This window comes from Rhinolophus sinicus, chromosome 4 (genome assembly GCF_057876585.1).
Source record: "Rhinolophus sinicus isolate RSI-liver-muscle chromosome 4, RSI-T2T, whole genome shotgun sequence".
NCBI classification, from domain to species: Eukaryota; Metazoa; Chordata; class Mammalia; order Chiroptera; family Rhinolophidae; genus Rhinolophus; species Rhinolophus sinicus.
Window position 1 is genome coordinate 68,401,297 of NC_142504.1, and position 23,864 is coordinate 68,425,160.

The window sequence follows — 23,864 nt, forward strand, 5'->3', positions numbered from 1 at the left end:
CACACATGGAATGTTCTACAAGAGCTAACATGCAGGGCAACACACAGCAGAACCAGCTGGCTTGTCAGGATCTACAGATGAGACACACACTCCCATTCCCTCCACAACTTTTCCATGGGGAGAATGGGGGAACTTACCATTTATTGGCACTTTTAAGAAGATACATATCAGGAGAAAAGAGGAGGAGAAAAAGGAAACAGGGCATAAGCAATAGTACTGTGTGAATAATTACAGGTAGTTTTTACTTTGTGCTTTAGTTTTACAGTTTTCTATTCATAGGGAGTCAGAGAGCAAAGCCTCCATTCTCCCATCATGTTAGGATGGAGGTGTTTAATTTAAGTGCTCAATAACAAAAAGGAGGTTAAAATCGTATCATAATTGCTTTTCATCCCCCATGAACCAAGTAATGACTAAATAAGTATTCGACACATTTTCTCATTTGAAGTTCTTGAACAAGTCAACCAAATTGTGCTACAAAATTAATGTCAAAATTTGGTCAAATGCATAAAGAGTCTATATTTTAATGGAAGACTACTAGTAAATTAGATTAATGAACTGAAGAAATTGTAGCTATTAAAAATGTCTTATGCAGGAAAGTGCTATTAGATTAAGAGTTCCACGTTCTACAGGTTAACTCATTATAATGCTGAATCCCTTTAGCTATTTTATGATTAAGGATGTGTCTCATCAAAATATAATGCTAAAGTCACTTAAAATGAGGACATTAAATCAAAACTGATTTGAGGTAAAAAATAAATTAAAACATATAAAGGATATGGTCAGGTTTTTTTTTTTTTTTTTTTTTTAAATTAGCACATTGTTCATCTATAGGGAATTCAGCTGTGGAGTTTGTTTTTAAACTGAGAAGTTCAGCTTCAAAGGAAATTTAGTTTAAGGGCACTTGGTTAGCTGGGTCTGGTTTGAAAACCTCACTTCTATCTGCATCGCAAAGCACCTGGGATGCATGGCATGAAAGGTGGTACACAAGTGTGTAGCTATGTTGCTGTTGCTGAAATGGCACCTGGATCACTACAAGGTGGCTAAAGACACAAAGACAAAATAAAAAAGGGTGGTAAGTTGATTTTATGATTCTTTTTTTCATTTGGATTTGCTTTGAAATTTAGAAATTCGTAGGTTCCCATTTTTTTAGAATAGTCACAAAGAAACCAGGAAATTTTCACATCAGATTTGCTTGCTGGCAACTGCCAAGCTCATCAAGTGGGATACAGGATCCGTATTAAGTACTGAATCCACTGAGCGTTTAGCTACTCCATCAGGAAGTTCTGTTCTCTATACTAAAATAAATGGAACATTAATTAGTTTCCTCCCTGTGCCTCTCTCGTTCCCTCAGTTTTGTACCTTTTGGGATGAATATAATTAAATGTCCTCCATTGTGGCCTGACCTTCTAAACTTCCCCTAAAAGAATCACTTGGGCCTTTCTCGTGGATCCACAGGCACCCAGGCAGTGCTGTGATGCAGGGCCAGGCATTCTCGGAAGTTTTCACCAGGTAGAAGCTGCAATCACTGTCCCCATTGTATGTTATCATCTCCCACTGCCTTGGCCTCATCTTGGCCTCATTACTAGTATGGACGTGTCTCAAAGCATTTAAACACCACAGAGACTATCTAAGAAAAGTACTATTATCCAGTGCTTAGATATCAAAGAGGGAATAGAAAGTTTCACGTGTGACATCCGTTACGAAATTGGGTCACCTAACCTAGTAAAATTCTTGCTTCCACCCAAATTAGTGATTAATCAGTTTCCTCTGCCTTCTTAAAAAAGAACTATTACTGATAAAGCATATCATTCATCATTAATTTCCTATTATTTGTTAAAAATTACTCACCAACATTTTTTTAAATTGAAAGTTATGCCTAAGAGGAAATCAGAAATAAAGCTTCTCACTGACAGTCCCGATGGTTTTCTAAGAGCTGAAGATAAATTCTACTTATATTCTTCAATAAACTTTCTTGAATTTTCAACAAACCAGCTGAAAAATCTTGAATTGTAATGAAGGCTGTGTTTTTTTGTGTTTTTTTTTTTTTTTTTTTTTTTTTCTGGGGGGGGGGGGCGGATTCCATCCATCTATCCATCAATTTTTTTTTATTTTTTTTTGCAAGAAAATAATATAAAGGCATACTAAAGCTCTACACATTAGGGCTGGGCACCTCAGCCTGCAAGAATAAGAGGTGAAGTATTTAATTGTGCCAAGCTCCTAGTCACAGCAGACATTTCTTGTCTGAATGGAAATATGTTTTATACAGCTTAAGTTCTTTCGTTTCAAGTGATAACCTCACTAACCCTTGCTATGCAATATACAGATTCACATTTGTACCAGGTAATGTGGAAAGAACAGTTTCCAAACATCACCATTTGTTATGTTGGTGTGTGTGTGTGTGTGTGTGTGTGTGTTACACCTGATACCAGTTATTTGTCTATCTGGCAGACTTATTTTTCACTATGGGCATCATTTTTGCTCCTTGAATTGTCTGCTCAAACAATTCTCTCTCGGTAAAGAAGCCTAACCAACTTTAAAAGATGTCATTAGTGTACATAATAACAAAGCAGTGACTTTAAAAAATGGTATTTGTTTAATAAGCTTATCTAAATCCTGCTGTGAAATCTGAACATTTTCTTCCCTCTGACAATACATGTCTTAGCCCTCCCCACTCACAGCTCCTCCAAGGTCAGAACATCTACTAAAGGAACTGAGGAATGAATGCCACAGCACACAAAGAAATCGCAAATCTTCGCCTATCAAAAGATTCTGCAAATGTCATCTGCATGCAGATTGCATTGTTCAGGTGCCCAGGATTAGGCTGTGCCCCTCCCTTATGGGAAGAGTGAAAATGCAGTTTTTTCCCCTTACTGTTGGTATTAAAAGGTGAGAGCTTTAGTGGGTTTTATTTGTTAGCCACCAAGATGATGCAAACTCAAAAATTCTGGTTTATGTCCATTCTTAAACTTCTGAGTTTTTTCCTTAGGCAACAAATTCCTCAGGCAAAAACACCATCAGGAAAAAAAATCTCCCTCTTTACAAGAATCATAACAACTTAGAGGAAAGAGAAGCACAGGGGGAAAATTATGTTGCAAAGATATAGACGCTTGTAAAGAGAATTAGAAGGCAGAAGTCACACAGCTGTGAGGGTGGAGCTCTCGCTACGATAAATTGTTATATACCTGGAAGTCATTTGTATTGGGCTCCTTGTTGGAAAGGTTAGTGGTAGAATGAGAACACAGCCGTGATACACTCGGGTTATATATGCGTCTCAAATGCAATAGCAGCTCATGCTTGTTTGGTAATGCCATTTCACAGCCAGGGAATGCCATTTCTCCTCACCCTTCTTACACTGGACAAATGGGATTTATCTTTATTCTTTTTTTTCTTTAGCTCCCCGCTGGGAACATTTCATGTTTTCAGTGCATTCTGCCCCACATTTTATTTCAAACATTTGATGTCATTTCTAGTGACATCTGATACATAATAAACCATTTGATTATAAAGTGCCATCTTGTCATTTTGCTGTTGAGAACATCAGCTCCTTTGAAATTCCACTGTGTGACATACACTTTGGAATACTGGGGGTGCCCTGAGAGGTTCTGAGAAAGGGTAGGGGGCCTAAACTCTATTGTGATTATTTTCTGCATAACATTGAGCATAATTAGAAAAATGCTGTTTTTGAAATTGAAGATTTTAGTGCTTAGCAATAACTGAAAATAACAAGCTATTTTCACTTTTATGACTATCACATTGGACAGAATTCAGCTCTTGGAAGTACACAGCTGAGTGATGACATACTGTAGTTTTTCTCTGGGATCAGACCTGACTTTAAATTCAGAACATAGGAAGGGAGATTACTGGAGCTGGGATTGTTCATTTGAACCTTTTGGTATCATTTGCAACATGCATGAGGCAAGCCCTTCTTATCAATGGAGACTGTTTGGAGAACATCTTTTTACTATCTACGCCCCACCCCACCACCCCAGGCCACCCACCACCCCGTGGTGTCTTGCTTACAATCACTGCATCGTACAGAATTAAAACTCCAGTCTCCTACAGAGTGGCCACTGACTTTCTAAATTACTCCTGCAATAAACTATGATAAAGGGAAATGTTCTCACCTAAAATTGCAGTTGGCACAAATGGGTCTGTCATACATCATAAGCAGGTCAATGCAGAGAAAGTAAAAAGAGAAAGAACAGTAAATGATTGATGAAAGGCCCCCCAATATCACCATAGAAAGCCACAGAAAGCATCGGGTTACAAGACATCAAACATATTAAGCTCCTAAAGCATTATGGACAGCAAAGTGAGAACTGATTGAATCTGATTGTTAGGGGTTATGAAAAAATGAAACAATGGAAAAATCTGTTACCTGGGTAATAGGAATTAGGCACCGATGTGCTCAGTGTATTTGTTTTCATTGTAAAGGATGATGGTGAAGACACAGCTGTAAATAAGAGAAAGGCTAGTCAGCGGTTGTAGAGAGGCAACATTTGAAAATATGGCACTCTGAGATCACTCACAGGGACACCATGCTGGTGTCGACTTGACTGAAGAAACATCAGAGGGCTGCTGAAGTCGATGTGGTATATGTTACAATTCCCCACTGTCTCTAGGGGAACTACTTGTATTTTAGGGAACAAGCACCCTTTTATCACTTAAAATATTTTCTTACCCCACCAATGAAGAAAAACACCCAATAACCACAGCTGCCATTTTGAATGAGAAATTCATTAGCGTTCTAGCCTTCGCTTGTACATTCTAGTATCACACCAAACTGATTTTGCACAACTAAGAGTATGAGAATGTGTCTCCACGTGGTTTTTATGGTTTGGTAAATCCTCCCCTTCTTCAAATTTTGGATATTCAGAGAATTTTCCATGATGCTCTGACCCAGGTTATGAAAAATGAAGGTGATGCTTCATGGGTGCTATACTTAAGGTGAGAGCTGCATGTCTACATATTGTCCCATTAGTCTTTCAATCCTTCTAAAAATGCTTACTTTTATTTGGAATATTCCTTGGAAGCACTCAAGAGTTAACTACTATACTTTTTATTCTTCCCTCTTATTTTTTTATATATTTTTCTTTTATTTACATATTTTCTATTGTATTTTTCAATTACAGTTGACATGTATTAGTTTTAGGTGTACAACATAGTGATTAGATATTTATATAACTTATGAAGTGATCACCCCATTAATCTAGTACCCATGTGACATGATATGTACTTATTACAGTATTATACCTTAAGCTGTACTTTACACGCTGATGACTATTTTGTAACTACCAACTTGTACCATATATTTTTTCTATAAGCTTAATTTTTTAGAAGTTTTTTATTTATGGAAAAATTGCTAAGATAGTACAGGGAGTGTCGTGCGGGGCGGCCTGCGGGGTCTCTGCTCCCACTCCCCATACAAGAACGCAGGATATGGTGAGGCCAAAAAGGAACACCCACGGAGCCATAGGTAGGGGAGTCATACCACTATATTCTCTCTGGCGGCACTATACTCTCACTGGAGGCTGGATTCACACTGTCCGCAAACCGCCATCCACGTTTGCCAGCCCAGCCGCCATCTTCTTGCTAGCCTCCATTCTTCTCCCTTCCCTCTAGCGTAGCCACAGCAGTTATATTGTGGCCAATGGCTCACTGGTTACAGCTGACGGCCAACTAGCCACAGCTGATGGCCATGCAATCACAGTTGGCCATTTACTACCTGAGCCAGCACCTGTCTATGTGAGGCCGAGAGCCTGGAAACTACTCTCTGGGGCTCCGCCCCCACACTCCACCCCTACAGGCTCTCGCCTCACAATCTACGCGACAAGCGTCTTCCGCGAGGGGACCTGTGCGAGGAGCCTGGGGGTGAATGCAATATCCTGGACACAGCCAGGCTCTCTGGGCACAGCCAGGGTTTCTCAGGGCACCACCAGTGCTTCTGGGCACGGCCAGACTTCCTGGACTTCTTAGGGTACCACCTGTCTTCCCGGACACAGCCAGGGTTTCTCAGGGCACCACCAGTACTCCTGGGCACAGCCAGACTTCCTGGACTTCTTAGGGTACCACCAGTTTCCCCGGGCACAGCTAGGATTTCTCAGGGCACCACCAGTACTCCTGGGCACAGCCAGACTTCCTGGACTTCTTAGGGTACCACTAGTTTCCCCGGACACAGCTAGGATTTCTCAGGGCACTGCCACTCTCTGTGGGCACAGCCACACTTCCTGGACACAGCCAGGGCTCTCAGGGCACTTCCACTCTCTGTGGGCACAGCCACACTTCCTGGACTCAGCCAGGGCTTTCAGGGCACTGCCACAGCCACACTTCCTGGACACAGCCAGGGCTCTCAGGGCACTGCCACTCTCTGTGGGCACAGCCACACTTCCTGGACACAGCCAGGGCTCTCAGGGCACTGCCACTCTCTCTGGGATACAGCCCGACTTCCTGGGCACAGCCAGGGTATCTTCAGGGCTCAGCCAGACCTCTCAGCGCACTGCCACTCTCTCTGTGCCTCTCAGGGTACCCTGCTGGAACAACAGCGACTCACAATCAAGGTGCTTACATATTCTCAATGGCGGCCAGTCAAGAGACAAAAGCAAATATCCCCCAGTTCCACTAACAATTCCCAAACAAACAGTCAAGCGGTCCATTAAATTAGGGATGGAAGGCAATTCCCCATAGTCCATAGTCATTCACCAGGGCTGTCCTGGGGTGAAGGACGACCTTGACCTCACCCTCATCTCCCACGGAGGACTCAGCAAGCGTTACCTCCTGGGACTATAAGTCCTGCATCCAGGCTGCCTGAGCAGGAACTTCCCCGGCCCACAGGGCTGCAATGACCTTCGCTTTCTCCAGCCTGTGCTGGTTGGGGAACCGTCCACATCTTTCCACCTCTCCACGGGGCTCCATCTCTCCAGCAGCTGCATGGCTTTTCCTGTGCTGGTGGGAGAACTGTCCACGTCCTCCCACCCCTCCACGGGGGTCCAGGTCTCCGGCAGCTGCTCCTCCTGGTCTTCCTGAGACTGAGTGTTCATACACACAAACTGCTCCACCGTCCTTCGGGGAGCTTTGGCCGGCACCATACCCTGCTCGCTGCGCCATTTGTCGTGCGGGGCGGCCTGCGGGGTCTCTGCTCCCACTCCCCATACAAGAACGCAGGATATGGTGAGGCCAAAAAGGAACACCCACGGAGCCATAGGTAGGGGAGTCATACCACTATATTCTCTCTGGCGGCACTATACTCTCACTGGAGGCTGGATTCACACTGTCCGCAAACCGCCATCCACGTTTGCCAGCCCAGCCGCCATCTTCTTGCTAGCCTCCATTCTTCTCCCTTCCCTCTAGCGTAGCCACAGCAGTTATATTGTGGCCAATGGCTCACTGGTTACAGCTGACGGCCAACTAGCCACAGCTGATGGCCATGCAATCACAGTTGGCCATTTACTACCTGAGCCAGCACCTGTCTATGTGAGGCCGAGAGCCTGGAAACTACTCTCTGGGGCTCCGCCCCCACAGGGAGTTCCCATATACTCCACACCCAGATTTCCTTATTATCGACATATTACATTAATACAGTACATTTCTTACAATTAATGAACCAAATTGATGAAAGTCCATAATTCATTCAAATTTCCTTAGTTTTTACTTAATGTCTTTTTGTTGTTGCTTTAAAGTCAATCCCATCCAATTTATCTGATTCTATTGAGAGTGGGTATTTCCTATTTCCAACGTCTTAATTGATTAGTGCTTTAAAAACACTTTAATTTCATTAAAGTGTAAAGATAAGTGATTTGAATGTGCTCAAGTGGGTTAAAAGTAAGTCTAAATCTTAACTCATCTGATGTAGGTATATAATTTATTAGATACTGAGTTCCTGACCCAATTACATCATTGTACTATGGGAACCACTACCAAATCCCTACAGGTACTATGTTATCTTTATTCCAATGACATGTTAATATATTTTAGCTCTCCTAGAGAAGTTCCTATAGGACACTGTTTTACCTGTGTTTATATTTCTAAAGTGTAGAATTAGTAAATAACAGAACAAGAACCAGAACCCAGGCTGCCTGTCATTTATGAGCTATTTTTCTAAAACCCAGAAGTATCACATTTATAATGCATGTTTATGGTAAGCTGCCAGGAACAAAAGAGAGCAATTGATGAAAATAAAAACAAAAAACCCGAGTACCTATAAAATATGCTGGAGTCAGCAAGAATAATGTCGATTACCTGCAGACATTTTTATGCGGTTGGTAAAAACGTGCAAAGCAGATACAAAATAACTATGTTTATTTTCACTGTTTAAAAAATATTTTAAATACTCTGTCTTTTTAGTTTAATAAAAATCAAACCAATTCCCACTATATATATATCTATTTTCCCCCTTTTATGTACAACTCCCATTTGCTTTGGTGGACAGAGTATCCCCCACTCTCATAAATGTGCTGGTGCTTATTTTTAAAATCTCATCTCATGTCTCATTGTCTCATTTCTAAAAGCTACTCTCCTCGCAACTGCTAGCACTTTCTCCCAACCCTAAGAGATCTCAAACATTCCAAGACTTGTAACAGGTTGGGGTTGGAAGCCCAGTGGGCTAATGAACACTTTTCCTCCCTCAGTAAGTGCTCTCTTATTTTAAAGGCATTAAGAGAGCATTATGATAAAATTTACCACTGGGGTCTGTCCTCCTGGATGAAATCTGATGAGACCTACTCATTGTTCAAAGAGTGGGAGGAAAATGGAACGTCTATTGATGTTTCCTCTGTTGGTTTTATTGATGGGAGGCACAAAATAATGCCCAATGGCAGATGAACCATGGAAGCTGTCGCCAGTTTCTGCAATAGTCCTCTTTGCATGAGCATTTTTGGATTTCCACAGATGCATTCACTTTTTAAAAAGTAGCTGCCAAGTTAAATTTCCTGTCCAGAGGCAAACATCCCCTGTTGTTCAAACTTCAAAAGCCCAGAAATGGCTAATATAAGTCTGTGCACTTTGAGCAGGCAATTCCAAGGAAATTTATTCGTGAGGAATTTCACCATGAAATAGAAAACTTGGAACATTAATGGGTTATCCTGCAAAGTGAGAACATACATCTGTGTGGTCCCTTTCATACTGACATTCAAGAAACAACTGCAACTACAAAAATTCTAACCTTGTCTGTGTCGTCACAAGGACTTCTCCCATCTCAGCCCACAACAAATGCATCATAAGTTGCTTTATTTTGGCAGTTGAAACATGTGCTACAAAAAGGCAGATAAAATTCTATGAAAAAGTAGGATGTAATTTGTGGTGTATTAAAGCACCACAGATTCTGTCACCTATATTGAAAATGACAGGAAAAGGGCAAAGAACAATGACCAAGGCTGAGGGGTGATGGGCTGCCCACTGGGGTCAAAGCTGCGACTCCTGAACTCCCGCTCCACGGGGCTAGCAGTGCATGTAGAATAAATAAATGTAGCACCTCTAAGTTGGAACAGGTGGACAACTGTAACCGCCACAAACAGAAAGAAGTAGGCAACTGAACTCTCCGAAGGCTTGCTGAATGTAGGAGAAAGACACGGCATGGAGAGGCATGTGCGGTGACCAGGTGGTGACTGGACAGAGGAGGAGTGGATGGGCAGAGCTACAGAATCAGAACAGGCCAAATGGGCGTCAGGACACAAGCACACGCTGTCCACACTGGTATCAGTCCTCTCCCCGCGGAGGGAGCCGATTCCTGGGCTTCTCAGTCAGGAGGGCCTCAGCACGTATGCATTTTTATTAGTAACCGTGATAGCTGCACTTTTATCCCATCCCCATGCTGTCCAGCATCCTGACTGCACAGCCAGGGTGCATGGCAGTCTGTGGCACGGATTTTACACCGTAAAGAAACCTCTGACCTTAAACCCAGCAGGGTCGAGAACCACAGTCAGGCATACATCATGGAATTTACTTCTGGTCTCTGAGAAGATCAGCAGGGACACGACTGCTCTTTTTGTATTTCATTTAATCAATGTAATTGTTACTTTCTAAAATCATGCCTTGTACCTGGCTCACAGGTGGTAGTATGAGAAGGTATCAGCTGAGCTCAGTTTACCCACCTGGTGTGAAATGTAACACATGTGAAGTGGAAATACAGTTTAACTTATTAATTGCCAGTGATAGCCCTATAATAAAGGCAGAACCTGTCAGCTAAACAAATAAACAATGAACTTGCTACTGCCATTTAGTGAACAGTTTTATAACAGGTTTCCCTTGTGTAATTCCACACCTGGCTGGATTACAAATAGGATCTAAACAACAAACAGGATGATGAGAAGCAGGTGCCTTCCTCTTGGAGAGGAGAGAAGCCTTTGTCTCATTGTTCTCTAAGTCTTTACAGAAACATAATTGTGGCTTCCTGTGTTCTCTGATCTGGCTCTGTCACCTTTACACTGTATCTCACCTAAGCAACCTGTGGCACAGAGAAGTTGCCAGGACCATTTAAAGGAACTAGAGAAACCAATAAGGCATAAGAATTATTTAGAAACTTTTTGTTTTTTAATCCCCCAGTACCATCCGGAATTCTGGAAGACCCCTGAGATGCAGTAGAAGCCAAGAAACGCGTGCACTTACATCTCCCGTTCAGGTTGTGTGTGTCCATGAATGAGAAGGCCTCGTCGCAGTTGGTGCCTTGTTCCGCATAGCTCTTGTCCATCGAGTTCACCATCACAGTCATCTCTTGCCGGGTGTTGCTCATTGTCTCCTTCCGCTTCTTGGCTAGTTTCCTGAGAACAGAGTTCATTATATATAGACATGCATGTGAATAGAACATGGGGTGCTGACATGTGTAATGACAAAGAATCTGGAAAACTTCTACTGAATGAATCGTTTTCATCCATTATTGTGCCTCTACCATAGACATCAGGTTCTCTGCCAGCTGCAGAGACAGACATGAAACACATCCACTCCCCCTCACATAAATCCACAGCGATATCAGGAAAATGTACAGCCTAATACATTAGTTTCTGTTCTTCCTACTATACGCTAAATTAAAATGGCCAATGACCCTTTTAATTTAGTATACAACAAAATCATTATCTATTTACTGATATGCTTCTAGTTAGTAACCTTTTACTAAACTATTTTCTACACTTCAATATTCAGTGTCAAAAAGTAGATCCCCCTAGTAAATATTTACCAAATGAAACTAATAATCTAAGGATGAATCTAAGAGGCATATGGCAGAATTAAAGAACAAAGCAAGGTGAGGAGTGAAGAAAGTATAATTGGGGTGTGTGCCTAAATGGAGCAGGCTGGACACAGAGGCCACACAGGAGAGGGGAGCTCAGGCTTCAGGACTATTGGAGGGGCAGATCCCAAATTCTCAGATGGCTGTGACACTGGACCAAATCCCAGGTGAAGCCAAGTTAGTTCCCCATTGAGGTTTGTCAACAGAGCAGAAAGTGGAAAATCTCAAGTTCTTGCTTTCCCTGGAAAGTTTAACAGAGATGTGTCCTTGTTCTCTCCCTCAGTGGAAGATAATGCAAAAGGCTGAGCAAGGCAGAGAGATTTCCAGTTCTTTTGGAGATGTAGTTTTCCACACCCTTTTCACTGACCACGGAAAGCTCATAATCTAAAGTTAAAGATACCTGGGCAAAAGCCATAAACATAAGGGAAACTGAGAAACAAATAAACAGTTAAAACACATTTTATAGCTCTTACTACCGGAGGTTGTTTTATGAACCCAAGAAAGACAAGAATAGGATTAGAGATGCTTAAGGAGAAGGTATAAAGTGAAGAGGTTTAAGAAGACTGTGGCACCATAATACCAAAAATATTATGTCCTAAAATATTCTAATTCTGCCTAAGCACCTAGCAACATTTACAAAAGAAAATGGCAGCTATTTCTAGTAAATCATCTTGACTCTGATTGACCTAGGACACAGCCGAATTTAAAATAAGCCACATAATCAAAATCACCCCCATATTAGGTAATTGCTAATGCAATGTAAGGCATTAACAACATTAGACCATATGGATAATCTTTATTATCATTTCCAAATGCCACATAATCCAAATGCTTTCTTGCCTGTAGTTATAATAATCTTTTAATGTCATACTTTGAAGGCAGAAGTTTTCATGAATAAGTTGCCCTTTTTATTGTTGGAGAAAAGATACACTTTTAAAAACAACAACAGAAAAATAAAAATCACTTTCTATGACAGTGTTAATGTTGTAAAGATTTTGAAAAGTGAGCCCGAGTGGCTCTGGGCGCTGGTGTTCCTTTCTCCCCAGCACGCAGACCACGATCATCTTCTCCAGAGCCCCTTGTTTTCTAACCCACATGCTAGTCTGAGAGGCAGAGCGTGCACTTGGGTGTTCTCAACAGGTGTGCTGAATAGAGACGGCTCCAGGCTCGAGCTCCACAGCTGTGGTTACAATAATACATTTTCTCTCCACTTCTGAATCTGCCAACTCATTGGAAAAGCATTCTAAGGCCAGGTCTCCCCAGGAACACCAGAGTAGAGAACCGAGATAATTAACTCTATAATTCAGGCCAAAGAGCCCCATTTTGCTGGAATTTCTTTGACTTTCTTTCGACTGATTTATGCTGATAACTGCCTCAATATTTTCTTTTGTTCTGCTATGAAGAAAGGCATAGTCAAGTTCATCAGACTGCCCTCTTTGTCATTTCTTGCTTGTATCCCTCTAATCCTTACAGGTTAGGAAATGACAGTGAATGTGCTTTTGGTGTTGTTGTTGGTGGGAGATGGTGGGAGATGAAGGGATGTGTGCACCAATAAAAGCCAAGCTTGTACTGGAAAAACTCTTCTCCTTTCTAATTCTCCAAATGTGTGAACTAATTTAAGTGATGTCATGCTACATACTTCACTGGTGATCTCCAAGCACAAAAGAAGCCCCTGCAGGACTCATGAGAGCCTGTTTAAATCAAACGGTGGTCCTGACAGAGAGACACAGCTTTAACCTCATGTCCATTAATCATCACTTACCAGAGGGTTCATGAACCCTCTGCAAAGGTCAGCTCACAATGTTCTCAGCAATTCTTCCTGCATTAAACTTACCTTCTCACTATTTTTATTTGCATCAGATATCACAAACAAAAAAACCTCACTGGGGCCAGGCAGGTCATGTAAATGAGTGAAATAGGTATAAGACAATAAGGAGTGGTAGAGACTAGAAAAAAGGAATGGGGAAACAGCCACTCATCTCCAACAGACTGAAGCCTCAAGGAGGCTTCAGACGTTGTAAATTTCAGGAGAAACCAAAAATCAAAATTTATGTGAATTCTTTTAATGTTTAAGTGTCGTCATATAATTCAAATAAAAAAATACTATGTGGCCCAAATAAAGCATGTTTGTGAGCACTTCCGCTCTCCATTAATGACAGCAATTAGAAACTTGTATTGGAATGGAAGGGAGTGGAAACTAACACACAGTGCACAACTACTATATGGCCGTACACTACAAGTGTTATCTCATTTACTCCTAGTAACCTTGAAAGAGGAGTTCTTACTTTCTGTTTTACAGATGAAGGAACTGAGTGTCAGAGAAGTTAGGTAACATGTCAAAATGGTGGAGCTGAGATTGCACCTCAGATCTCTCTGATCCCAAAGGTATTTCTAGAACAATGTACTATCTTTGGTAAAGTATTTCATTAATTTACATTTCCTGGCAAATTACATTACAAATATTACCAAATTGCTTTCAAGTATAAATACTCGTATGGCCCCATAACTAAATATTAGGCTTTGAAAAGGTAGGATTAATTTATTAGCACCTAGCCAATGCTTTACACAAAACAGGTGGCATACAATATGCTTGTTAATGGAATTAATCATTGTTATGCCAAAGCATTAATAAGGAGAGTTTTTCTATAATCTACTTATCAAAAGTACCTTGCCTGGTTATGAAGATATTGAGTTGTGGCTTGGAATTTTCACTTATTATTATACACAGCTAAATGCTGTAGTCCATAATTACAGATAGCTGAGGAAGCTTACATTTGGAATTGAGGCTTGGGAAAGACTGGATAAATAAGAGTTTTCTCTTTTGCTCTGTTTCTCTTATGGGCTTTGTGTTTCAGATCTGTATTATTATTTTTTTTTCCAAGTGAAAACTTTGAAAACTGTCAGAAAAACTTTGTGAACTTAATGAAATAAGTGTTGTATGCAGAGGAATTCATAAGGTGGAAGTAATTTTCTTTGCAGTCTTATCTAAAGACACAAGTAAATTTATTTTCCATTTTGATTTTTAACAAATGGTTTGCCTGAAATATTTTAATTGCAAATTTCCAAACTTGGACTGCATAAATCTAAAGGCCCTAGAAATAAAAGAAAAGTAAAAGTTCCTATAGACATCTAAAAACGGATCATAAAAAATCAGAGGGAAGACTTCTGGTTTACAGTCCAGCATGTAAGAAGCTTGGAAGTCATCACCCTGTCCTAACAACAAGTAAAAAGCTGGACAAACTGAAAATCAACAACTCTTCTTAGATTCATCAGATAATTGAAGTCATAGGACAAACCGCTGCCCCCAAAATAACAGAAACAAACAGGTGGATACATAGAATCACAACTCACCAGAGCAGAAATCCATGAGAAGAAACCTCTGTGAGAACCAGCAATGGGGTAGGGAAACTTAAACTGTAATTGACGAGTTACTGGAGGCTCAATGTGGACAAGTCTGAGACTTACAAACTCCAGGGGCGTCCAGGCTTAGGGGGACTGCCACACTTTTGTTAGTTTTACCTCCAGGAGCTCTACCAGATCCTCACAGTAAAGACTGAAGAGAAAAATCCCTTAGGGCTTCTGGCAGAAGGAAAAGGGAAAATAGCTATTTTGAAATACACTCAGAGAATTCTATGCTTTTTAAATGGGCTTTCCCTCAAGAAAAACTTTTTACTAGAGTCTAACTTGCTGTGGTTTCATCAGAGACTAACTAAATTGGGGGCAGGAAAATACCCAGCTGTGGGGGCAGAGCCCCAGAAAGAAGTTTCCAGGCTCTCGGCCTCACATAGACAGGTGCTGGCTCAGGTAGTAAATGGCCATCAATGTGATTGCATGGCCATCAGCTGTGGCTAGTTGGCCGTCAGCTGTAACCAGTGAGCCATTGGCCACTAATATAACTGCTGTGGCTACGCTAGCAGAGAGAGAGAGAAAGAACGGGGGCTAGCAAGAAGATGGCGGCTGGGCTGGCAAGCGTGGATGGCGGTTTGCGGACAGTGTGGATCCAGCCTCCAGTGAGAGTATAGTGCCGCCAGCGAGAATATAGTGGTATGACTCCCCTACCTATGGCTCCATGGGTGTTCCTTTTTGGCCTCACCGTATCCTGCGTTCTTGTATGGGGAGCGGGAGCAGAGACCCCGCAGGCCGGCCCGCATGACACTAGCTCCAGGTCCCTCCAGCCATTCTGTTCAACTGAAGTGGGGCCACTGGGAAGGAAGCACTTACGAAGGTCATAGTCCAGGGACCCAAGTTCACTAAAAGACTGAGACCTCATCATAGCAATAGAATGCCTTCCCCTCCTCTGACACTTTACTATACCACATTACTAAAGCCCTAGTTACAGCAGTTTCGTTTACTCAGTACATCAATTCTGACTTTCAGTAAAAAATTACAAGGCACACTAAAAGGCAAAAAACACAACTTGAGGAGACAAAGCAAGCACTGGAATCAGACTTAGATATGACAAGGATGTGGAATTATCAGCCTGAAAATTTAAAATTACTATGATTAATATGCTAAGGGCTCTAGTGAGAAAAGCAGACAACATGCAAGAACAGATAGATAACATAGAGAGATGGCAATTCTAAGAATGAATCAGAAAAAAATGCTAGAGAAAAATGAGATAAAATGCTAAGAGAAAAATTAGATAAAATGCTACAACAAAAAGAATTCCTTTGATGGGCTCATTAGTAGAGAGGACACGGCTGAAGAAAGAATCTCTGAACTTGAGGATGTGACAACAGAAACTTCCAATACTAAAAAGCAAAGGGGAAAAAAAAAGACTAATAAACAAGAGAATAATCCAAAACGGTGAGACAACTACCAAAGGCGTAGCATACATGTAGTGAAAAAGGGAGAAGAAAGAGAGAAAGGAATAGAAGTAATATTTGAAGTAACAATGACTGAAATTTTCCCCCAAATTAATCTCAGACACCAAAACACAGATCCGAGAAGCTTAGAAAACACTAAGAAGGAAAACCCAAAAAATCTAAAGGCATACCATATTCTAATTTCAGAAAGACAAAGATAAAGAAAAACTCTTGAAAAAGTCCAGAGGAAAAAGCACCTCCTGTCATGAGAGGTGGCTTGTGGGGTCTCAGCTCCCGCTCCCCACATAAGAACGCAGGACATGGTGAGGCCAAAAAGGAACACCCACGGAGCCATAGGTAGGGGAGTCATACCACTGTAGTCTCTCTGGTGGCTGGGTTGGAGACACAGGAGGCAGGAGCCACACGATCCACAATCCACACTGCCACACTACGCGCTTGATAGCCACCTCTTCTTGCTAGGCCCCCATTTGCTGCCAGCGTAGCCACAGCAGTTATATTAGTGGCCAGTGGCTCACTGGTTACAGCTGACGGCCAACTAGCCACAGCTGATGGCCATCCAATCACAGTTGATAGTCATTTACCACCTGAGCCAGCACCTTTCCTCGTAGGCCGAGAGCCTAGAAACTGCACTCTGGGACTCTGTCCCCACCCCTCCCCTAAAGAGAAGCAAATATAAGAATTATCTCTTTCTCCTCAGAAACCACATGAGCAAGAAGAGAGTGAAGTGAAATACTTAAATGTTGAGAGAAAGACACCACTAACCTGTGGAATTCTGTACCCTGAGAAATTATCCTTCAAAAGTGAAGGAAAAATACTTTTTCAGATAAGAATTGAGGTAACTTGTTGCCAACAGACCTGCACTGCAAGAAATGTTAAAAGAAGTTCTTCAGAAAGAAGGAAAACACATGGGTCAAAAATTTGGATCTATATATAAAAAGGAAGAACATTAGAAAAGGAGTAAGTAAAAGAAAAATGAAAACTTTTATTTTTCATATTCTTAATGGATCTAGCAGATAATTTGTTTAAAATACTAATAGCAACAATATACCTATGATTATAGTTTATTTATAAGTGAAATGAATGACAGCAATGATATAAGAAACAGGAGGGAGGAATTAAAAATACTTTATTATTATAAAGTACTTACACTATCTGTGATGCAGTATAGTGTTATTTGAAGGTGGAGTTGGATTAGTCATAAGTGCATACTGCCAACTCTAGGGCAACATTTAAAAAAATAAAAAAGAAACTAAGAAAGGAGAAAATAAAAAGGAATAATATAAAAATGCTCAATTAAAACCACAAAGGCAGACAAAGAGTGGAAGACAAATATAGGAACAAATAAAAAAATGGTCAATGAATCAAAAAAATATGGTAGAAAGTAACCCAACTATATAAATAGTCACTTTAAAAGTCAATGGTCTAATACAGATGGCAAACAGACATATGAAAAAATGCTCAACCTCACTAATCATTAGAGAAATGCAAATAAAAACCACAATGAGATACCACCTCACCCCAGTCAAAATGGCTATCACCAATAAATCAACAAACAACAAGTGCTGGCGAGGATGTGGAGAAAAGGGAACCCTTGTGCACTGTTGGTGGGATTGCAGATTGGTGCAGCCACTATGGAAAACAGTATGGAGGCATCTCAAAAATCTGAAAATGGAACTACCTTATGACCCAGCAATTCCACTCCTAAGTATCCATCAGGAGAAATCCAAAACTCTAATTTGAAAAAATTTATGCACCCCTATGTTTATTGCAGCACTATACACAATAGCGAAGATGTGGAAACAACAGAAATACCTATTGGTAGACGACTGGATTAAGAAACTGTGGTACATTTATACAATGGAGTATTATGCAGCCATAAAGAAGAATGAAATCTTACCATTTGCAACAACATGGATGGACCTAGAGAACATTATGTTAAGTGATATAAGTCAGACAGAGAAAGACAAAGACCATATGATCTCACTTATATGTGGAATCTAAAGAAAATAATAAATGAACGAACTAATCAGAAACAGTCTCAGAGACATAGAGGAAAAACTGAGGGTTGCTAGATGGGCGGGGGGGGATAAGGGGGAAGGTGAGGGGATTAGAAAGCACAATCAGTAACCAAAAGATGGCCACAGGGATACGAAAGTCAATTTGGGGAATGTAATCAGTAATGTTGTAAAGATTTTGTAGGGTATCCGATGGACACTTTTCTCGTTAGAGAGACCACCTCAGAGATGATGTAGATGCCTGATCACTGCACTGTACACCTGAAGCTGAACAATAATGAATGTTGACTACAATTATATATATATAGTTACAAGAAGTGGAGTACAGCATTAGGAATAGAGACAGTGGAAATGTAATGGCTCTGTGCAATGTCAGAGGGGTAGTGGATGGGGGGAGGGGGGGTCACGCAGTGTGAGGAATATAAATGATAAACGTCTAACTAGTACATTGTTTTGTGCACCTGAAACCTAATAAAAAAATGTTAAAAAAAAAAGTCACTGGTCTAAACACACTAATTAAAAGACAGAGATTGTCAGACTGGATCACAAAACAAGACCTGTCTAACATGCTGTCTGCAAGAAACCCACTTTAAAAACAAAGATACATACAGATTAAAAGCAAAGGGTTAGTAAAAAATATAGTATGTTACCATTAATCAAAAGAAAGCATGAATAGATATGTTAATTTTAGACAGAGCAGATATTAGTGCAAAGGAAGTTTTCAGGGCAAAGAAAGGCATTACATAATGATAAAGGGATCAATTCTCCAAGATTTACCATTCTTTAATGTGTGTGTGTGTGTGTGCCTAAGAACACAGCATCAAATTACATAAGCTGAAAACTGATAGAACTGCAAGGAGAAATAGACAAATCCACTATAATAGTTAGAGACATCAACACCCCTCTATCAGTAATGGACAGATCCATAAGGCAGAAAATCAGTAAGAAAATGGTTGAACTCAACAGAATCATTAATCAACCCGATATAATTGACAGCTACAGAATACTTCATCTGAAAATACTAGAATCCACATTCCTCTTAAGTTCACAGAGAACATTCACAGAGATAGACCATGTTCTGGGGCATAAAACACACTTTAAAACTTCAAAGGAGTAGTGGATGCAATGCATGGTCTCAGACTACAATGGAATCAAATTAAAAATCAGTAAGAGAAAAATACCACAATATGTGGAGATTAAACAACACACTTCTTGACACATGAGTCAAAGAATAAATCTCAGGAGAAATTAAAAACAAATAGTTTAAACTACATGAAAACGAAACATTAAAATTTGTCAAATGCAGCAAACACTGCTTAGAGGGAAATTTATGGCACTGAATGTAAACATTAAAAAGGAATAAATATATAAAATCAATAACCTAAGATTCCATCTATGGAAAACTAGAGCAAATTAAAAATAAAAAGTAAACAGTATTAAAAGGTAAAAATTATAGCAGAAATCATTAAAATTGAAAATAGCAAATATACAGAGAAAAACAATTAAATCAAAAGCTGGTTCTGTGAAAAGACCAATAACGTTGACAAGCCTCTTGCCAAGCTATGCAAGAAGAGAAAAGACACACATTGCTAAAATCAGAAATGAAAGAGAGGGCATCACTATAGACCCCTTGGGCATTAGAAGGATAATAAAGAAATGCTACTTACTATTCTATAACCACAATTTGCTAACAGATGAAACAGACCAATTCTTTGAAAGGTACAATCTGTCAAAAGTCACACAAATAGAAATAGACAATATGAGTAGGCCTATTTCTACTAAAGAAATTCAATAAATAATCAATAACATTCCAAAAACAGAAAGCAGTTGGCCTAGGTGGGTTCACTGGTGAATTCTACCAAACATTAAAGGAAGAAATACCAGTTCTCTGCAGTCTCTTCCAGGAGATAGAAACAGTAGGAACACTTCTTAAGTTTATGAGGTCAGAATTACCCTAACACAAAAATCAGACAAAGAGATTAAAAAAAAAAGAAAACTAAAACCCAGTGTGGGGGCGGAGCCCCAGAGAGTAGTTTCCAGGCTCTCGGCCTCACATAGACAGGTGCTGGCTCAGGTAGTAAATGGCCAACTGTGATTGCATGGCCATCAGCTGTGGCTAGTTGGCCGTCAGCTGTAACCAGTGAGCCATTGGCCACAATATAACTGCTGTGGCTACGCTAGAGAGAGAGAGAAGAAGAGAAGAAAGATGGCGGTTTGAGAGAGTAGGGAGAAGAAGAGAGAGAATGGGGGCTAGCAAGAAGATGGCGGCTGGGCTGGCAAGCGTGGATGGCGGTTTGCGGACAGTGTGGATCCAGCCTCCAGTGAGAGTATAGTGCCGCCAGAGAGAATATAGTGGTATGACTCCCCTACCTATGGCTCCGTGGGTGTTCCTTTTTGGCCTCACCATATCCTGCGTTATGTGGGGAGCGGGAGCAGAGACCCCGCAGGCCGCCCCGCATGACACCCAGTATCTCTCATAAACATAGATACAAAAACCCTCAACATATTGAATCCAACAATGTATAAAAAGAATTCTACCCCATAACCGAGAAGGATTTATTCCAGGTATAAAAGGCTGGTTAAACATTCAAACATCAACTAATGTAATCCATCACACCAACAGGCTAAAGAAGCACGGAACCCCAAGCCCTATGCGGCTGTTGTCTCTCAACTTGGCCCCTTCTCCCTTAGAACACATTGTAATAAACTTTGCTTGCTCCATACTTCATATTTGCTGATCTGTAATTCTTTATTGCATCAGCAAAAGGACCAAGCAGGTACTCCGTTAACAATCATTTTTAATGCTTATTTCATAACACTGGTCTAGCCTTTTTTTCTAAATTTCATTTTTTATATGGCATATTATACCACAAAACCCAGCCTTATAACTTCTTTAGGTAATTTATTCAACAAATATGTTAGAAGGCCATAATTGCTAGAGGGGCAATTGGGAGAAGGGAAATAGAAAGTGCATATATGTGCACGCTGAGTGGAAGACATCATTTCAGATAGGGCTGGCCAGGGAAAAACCAAAGACAGAAGACCTGAAGTTGCTGAGATAGGTGCCATGATTATATTTGGGTGAAGAGCTTTTCAGGCAGAGGGAAAGCAAGTGCAAAGGCCCTGAGGAGGAATGTATTTAAAGATGTTGGGGAAAAGCAAAATAAAGCTGCAGAGATGTGACCTTCAGGGAGATTTCTTAAGAGTTTGTATGCTGGGCTAAGATGGATATTTTAGGCCATTCTAAAAATGGCAGCTTGCTTTCTGGTCTCTCAGGCATCTAAATCTGTAACTTTTATATAGAATGCTCCCTACCACCCATATACTTTCCCATCCCTAACCAACTCTTCTGTAATTACTTCATCCCTCCCTATTCATGCCTCACCACACACACACACACACACACACACACACACACACACACACGCTTTTGTTTTGAATTTCTGTAGCACCCTATAATGGCCTATCCTTACAAGTACATTGTGCTGCTGTATGCTTGCCGGACTGCCCGTGACTCTACATTCTGCAGGCTCCGGACCATTACTGCTAAAGTCTATCTTGGTTCTCACCACATATGTAGAGTCTAGTCAAGTGCCTGGCATATTATGTTTGTTTCTAGAGAAACAACATAAATGTTTGTATCTCACACATTTAGCTTATGCCATAAACCCACATGATTAGTACAAGGAGCACTATCATCTATAATTAAGCTTAATATGAATAATTGTATTGAGTTGAATTACATATGGCATTCAAGTGAGTGGCTTGCAGCCACTTTTTAGGAGCAGCATATTAAGAGCCTGAGTTAAATCCCTACACTTCCATGTGATCTTAGCCCAGTTACTACTTAGCTTTAGCTATCTGTAAACTAGGAATCATGATTACTGAAGTTGAGTTTATATTAGGTTGGTACAAAAGTAATAGTGGTTTTGCAATTGTTTTTAACCTTTTAAGCTGCAATTACTTTTGCACCAACTTAATACATAGTACATCTAATTACCTGGTGAGTAGAAGCACTCAGTAAATTTCATATTTATTGGTAGCACTATAGGATCACTTTTATAATTCTGTATGGTTCTTGTAGTATTAGAACAAAATGACAGTACTGGTATTTAGGATTTATATAATACTACAATGCTGGCTTTAATGTTCAGTAAATAATAGAGCACCTACTATGGGCGAAGTACTATTCTAGGTATTGTGAACACATCAGTGAACAAAGCAGACAAAAATCAGCGAATTTGGTTGTGATTGATCATTGATAGAGGCCTCCAGTGTAAAGGCCTGTAAGTTTCCTTAGCTGAGTGCTATGACCAGTTAGCAATGTGGGACAGGAAGTTACTGGTAGGCCCTTAAGCAGTGACTTCAAATGCCAATGAGATAGAAAAACCATAGGCCATCAGGGACATGGCCACGGTGGAGGGGATTAAGGCCGAGACCATAACCAAAGCCAAAGAAAATAACTTTAAAATAGCTAACAAACAAATTCAAACCGCAGAGCTCGCCAGAAGTATCAGCCCGGGTGCAGAGGGCCAACCCAGCTCGTAACAAATGATTCCAAATGACAGAGCCCGCCAAAATTAACTGCCCAGGTACAGGAGATCAATCAGCTCTGACTCAGAGACATTAATAGGCCCCAGCACAGCCCAGCTCGGGATCATTCCACTTTCATATCCCCCCTCTCTTTGGAGAGCTGTTCTTTTGCGCTTTACAATAAAACTGTACTGATTAAACATTGAAAAAAAAAAGAAGGAAATAAATGGAACACTGTTTGGGAAGGAAGAAATAAAATTGTCTTTGTTTTCAGATGACATGATTATCTATTTATAAAATATGAAAGAATTGACCAAAAAAAAAATCCTCAAATTGTCAAGTGATTATAGCAAGGTTGCATAATTAACGGTGCATAGCAAGTTTAATATAAAAAAGTCAATCATTTTCCTATATACCAGCAACAATATGTAATGGAATTTTAAATAAAACACAGTGTCATTTATGTTAGCACCCTCTGAAATGAACTACTTAAGTATAAATTTAACAAATATGTACATGATCTACATAAGAAAAACTATAAAACTCTGAAGAAGGAAATCAAAGGAGAACTAAATAAATGGAGAGATAATCAATGTTCATGGATAGGAAGCTAATATTAAGATGTGAGCTCTTGCCAACCTGGAATCAGTGTAATCCCATTCAAAATTCTAGCAAGCTATTTTGAGGATATCAACAAAGTGATTCTGAAGTTTATATGGAGAGGCAAAAGACCCAGACTAGCCAACACAATACTGATGGAAGAAATCATGCTTGGAAAACTGATATTACACAACATCAAGACTTACTATAAAGCTATAATATGACAGCGTAGTACTGGTGAAAAAACAAATAGATGAATGGGACAGAATAAAGAGCCTAGACACCTACAAATATAGTCAACTGATTTTTGACAAAGCAAAAGCAATACAATGGAGAAAAGACAGACTTTTTAACAAATGGTGATGGAACAACTATACATCCACATGCAAAAAAAAAAAAAAAAAAAAGTATAAACACTAGACCTTAAACCCTTCACCAAAATTAACTCAAAATGGATCATATACCTAAATACAAAAAGTAAAAAATGTTAAGTTGAAGGTAACAAAGGAGGAAATCTAGATGACCGGGTCTTTGGCAACAACTTATTAGATAAAAATATCAAAGGTTTGATCCATGAATGAAATAATTGATAAGTTAGACTTTATTAAGAAAGTTCTGCTATGTGAAAGACACAAGAGAATGGGAAGACAAGTCACAAACTGACTAAAAATATTT

At 40.2% G+C, this 23,864-nt stretch overlaps 1 protein-coding gene across 17 annotated transcripts in view; it reads right to left on the bottom strand.

Moving 5' to 3' along the window:
* The window catches only part of PTPRM (protein tyrosine phosphatase receptor type M), an 808,815-nt gene that overhangs the window by 181,190 nt on the left and 603,761 nt on the right, over nt 1–23,864 (bottom strand). For 8 of the 17 annotated variants that reach the window (XM_074340349.2, XM_074340345.2, XM_019755746.3 and 5 more), the window contains 3 exons: nt 10,600–10,751; nt 4,379–4,453; nt 4,125–4,151 (listed from right to left, as the gene is read on the bottom strand). In XM_074340349.2, coding sequence (XP_074196450.1) covers nt 4,125–4,151; nt 4,379–4,453; nt 10,600–10,751 — 254 coding nt within the window. The remainder of the gene's footprint in view (nt 1–4,124; nt 4,152–4,378; nt 4,454–10,599; nt 10,752–23,864) is intronic. The other 9 variants (XM_019755757.3, XM_074340350.2, XM_088797904.1 and 6 more) reach the window with 2 other exon arrangements.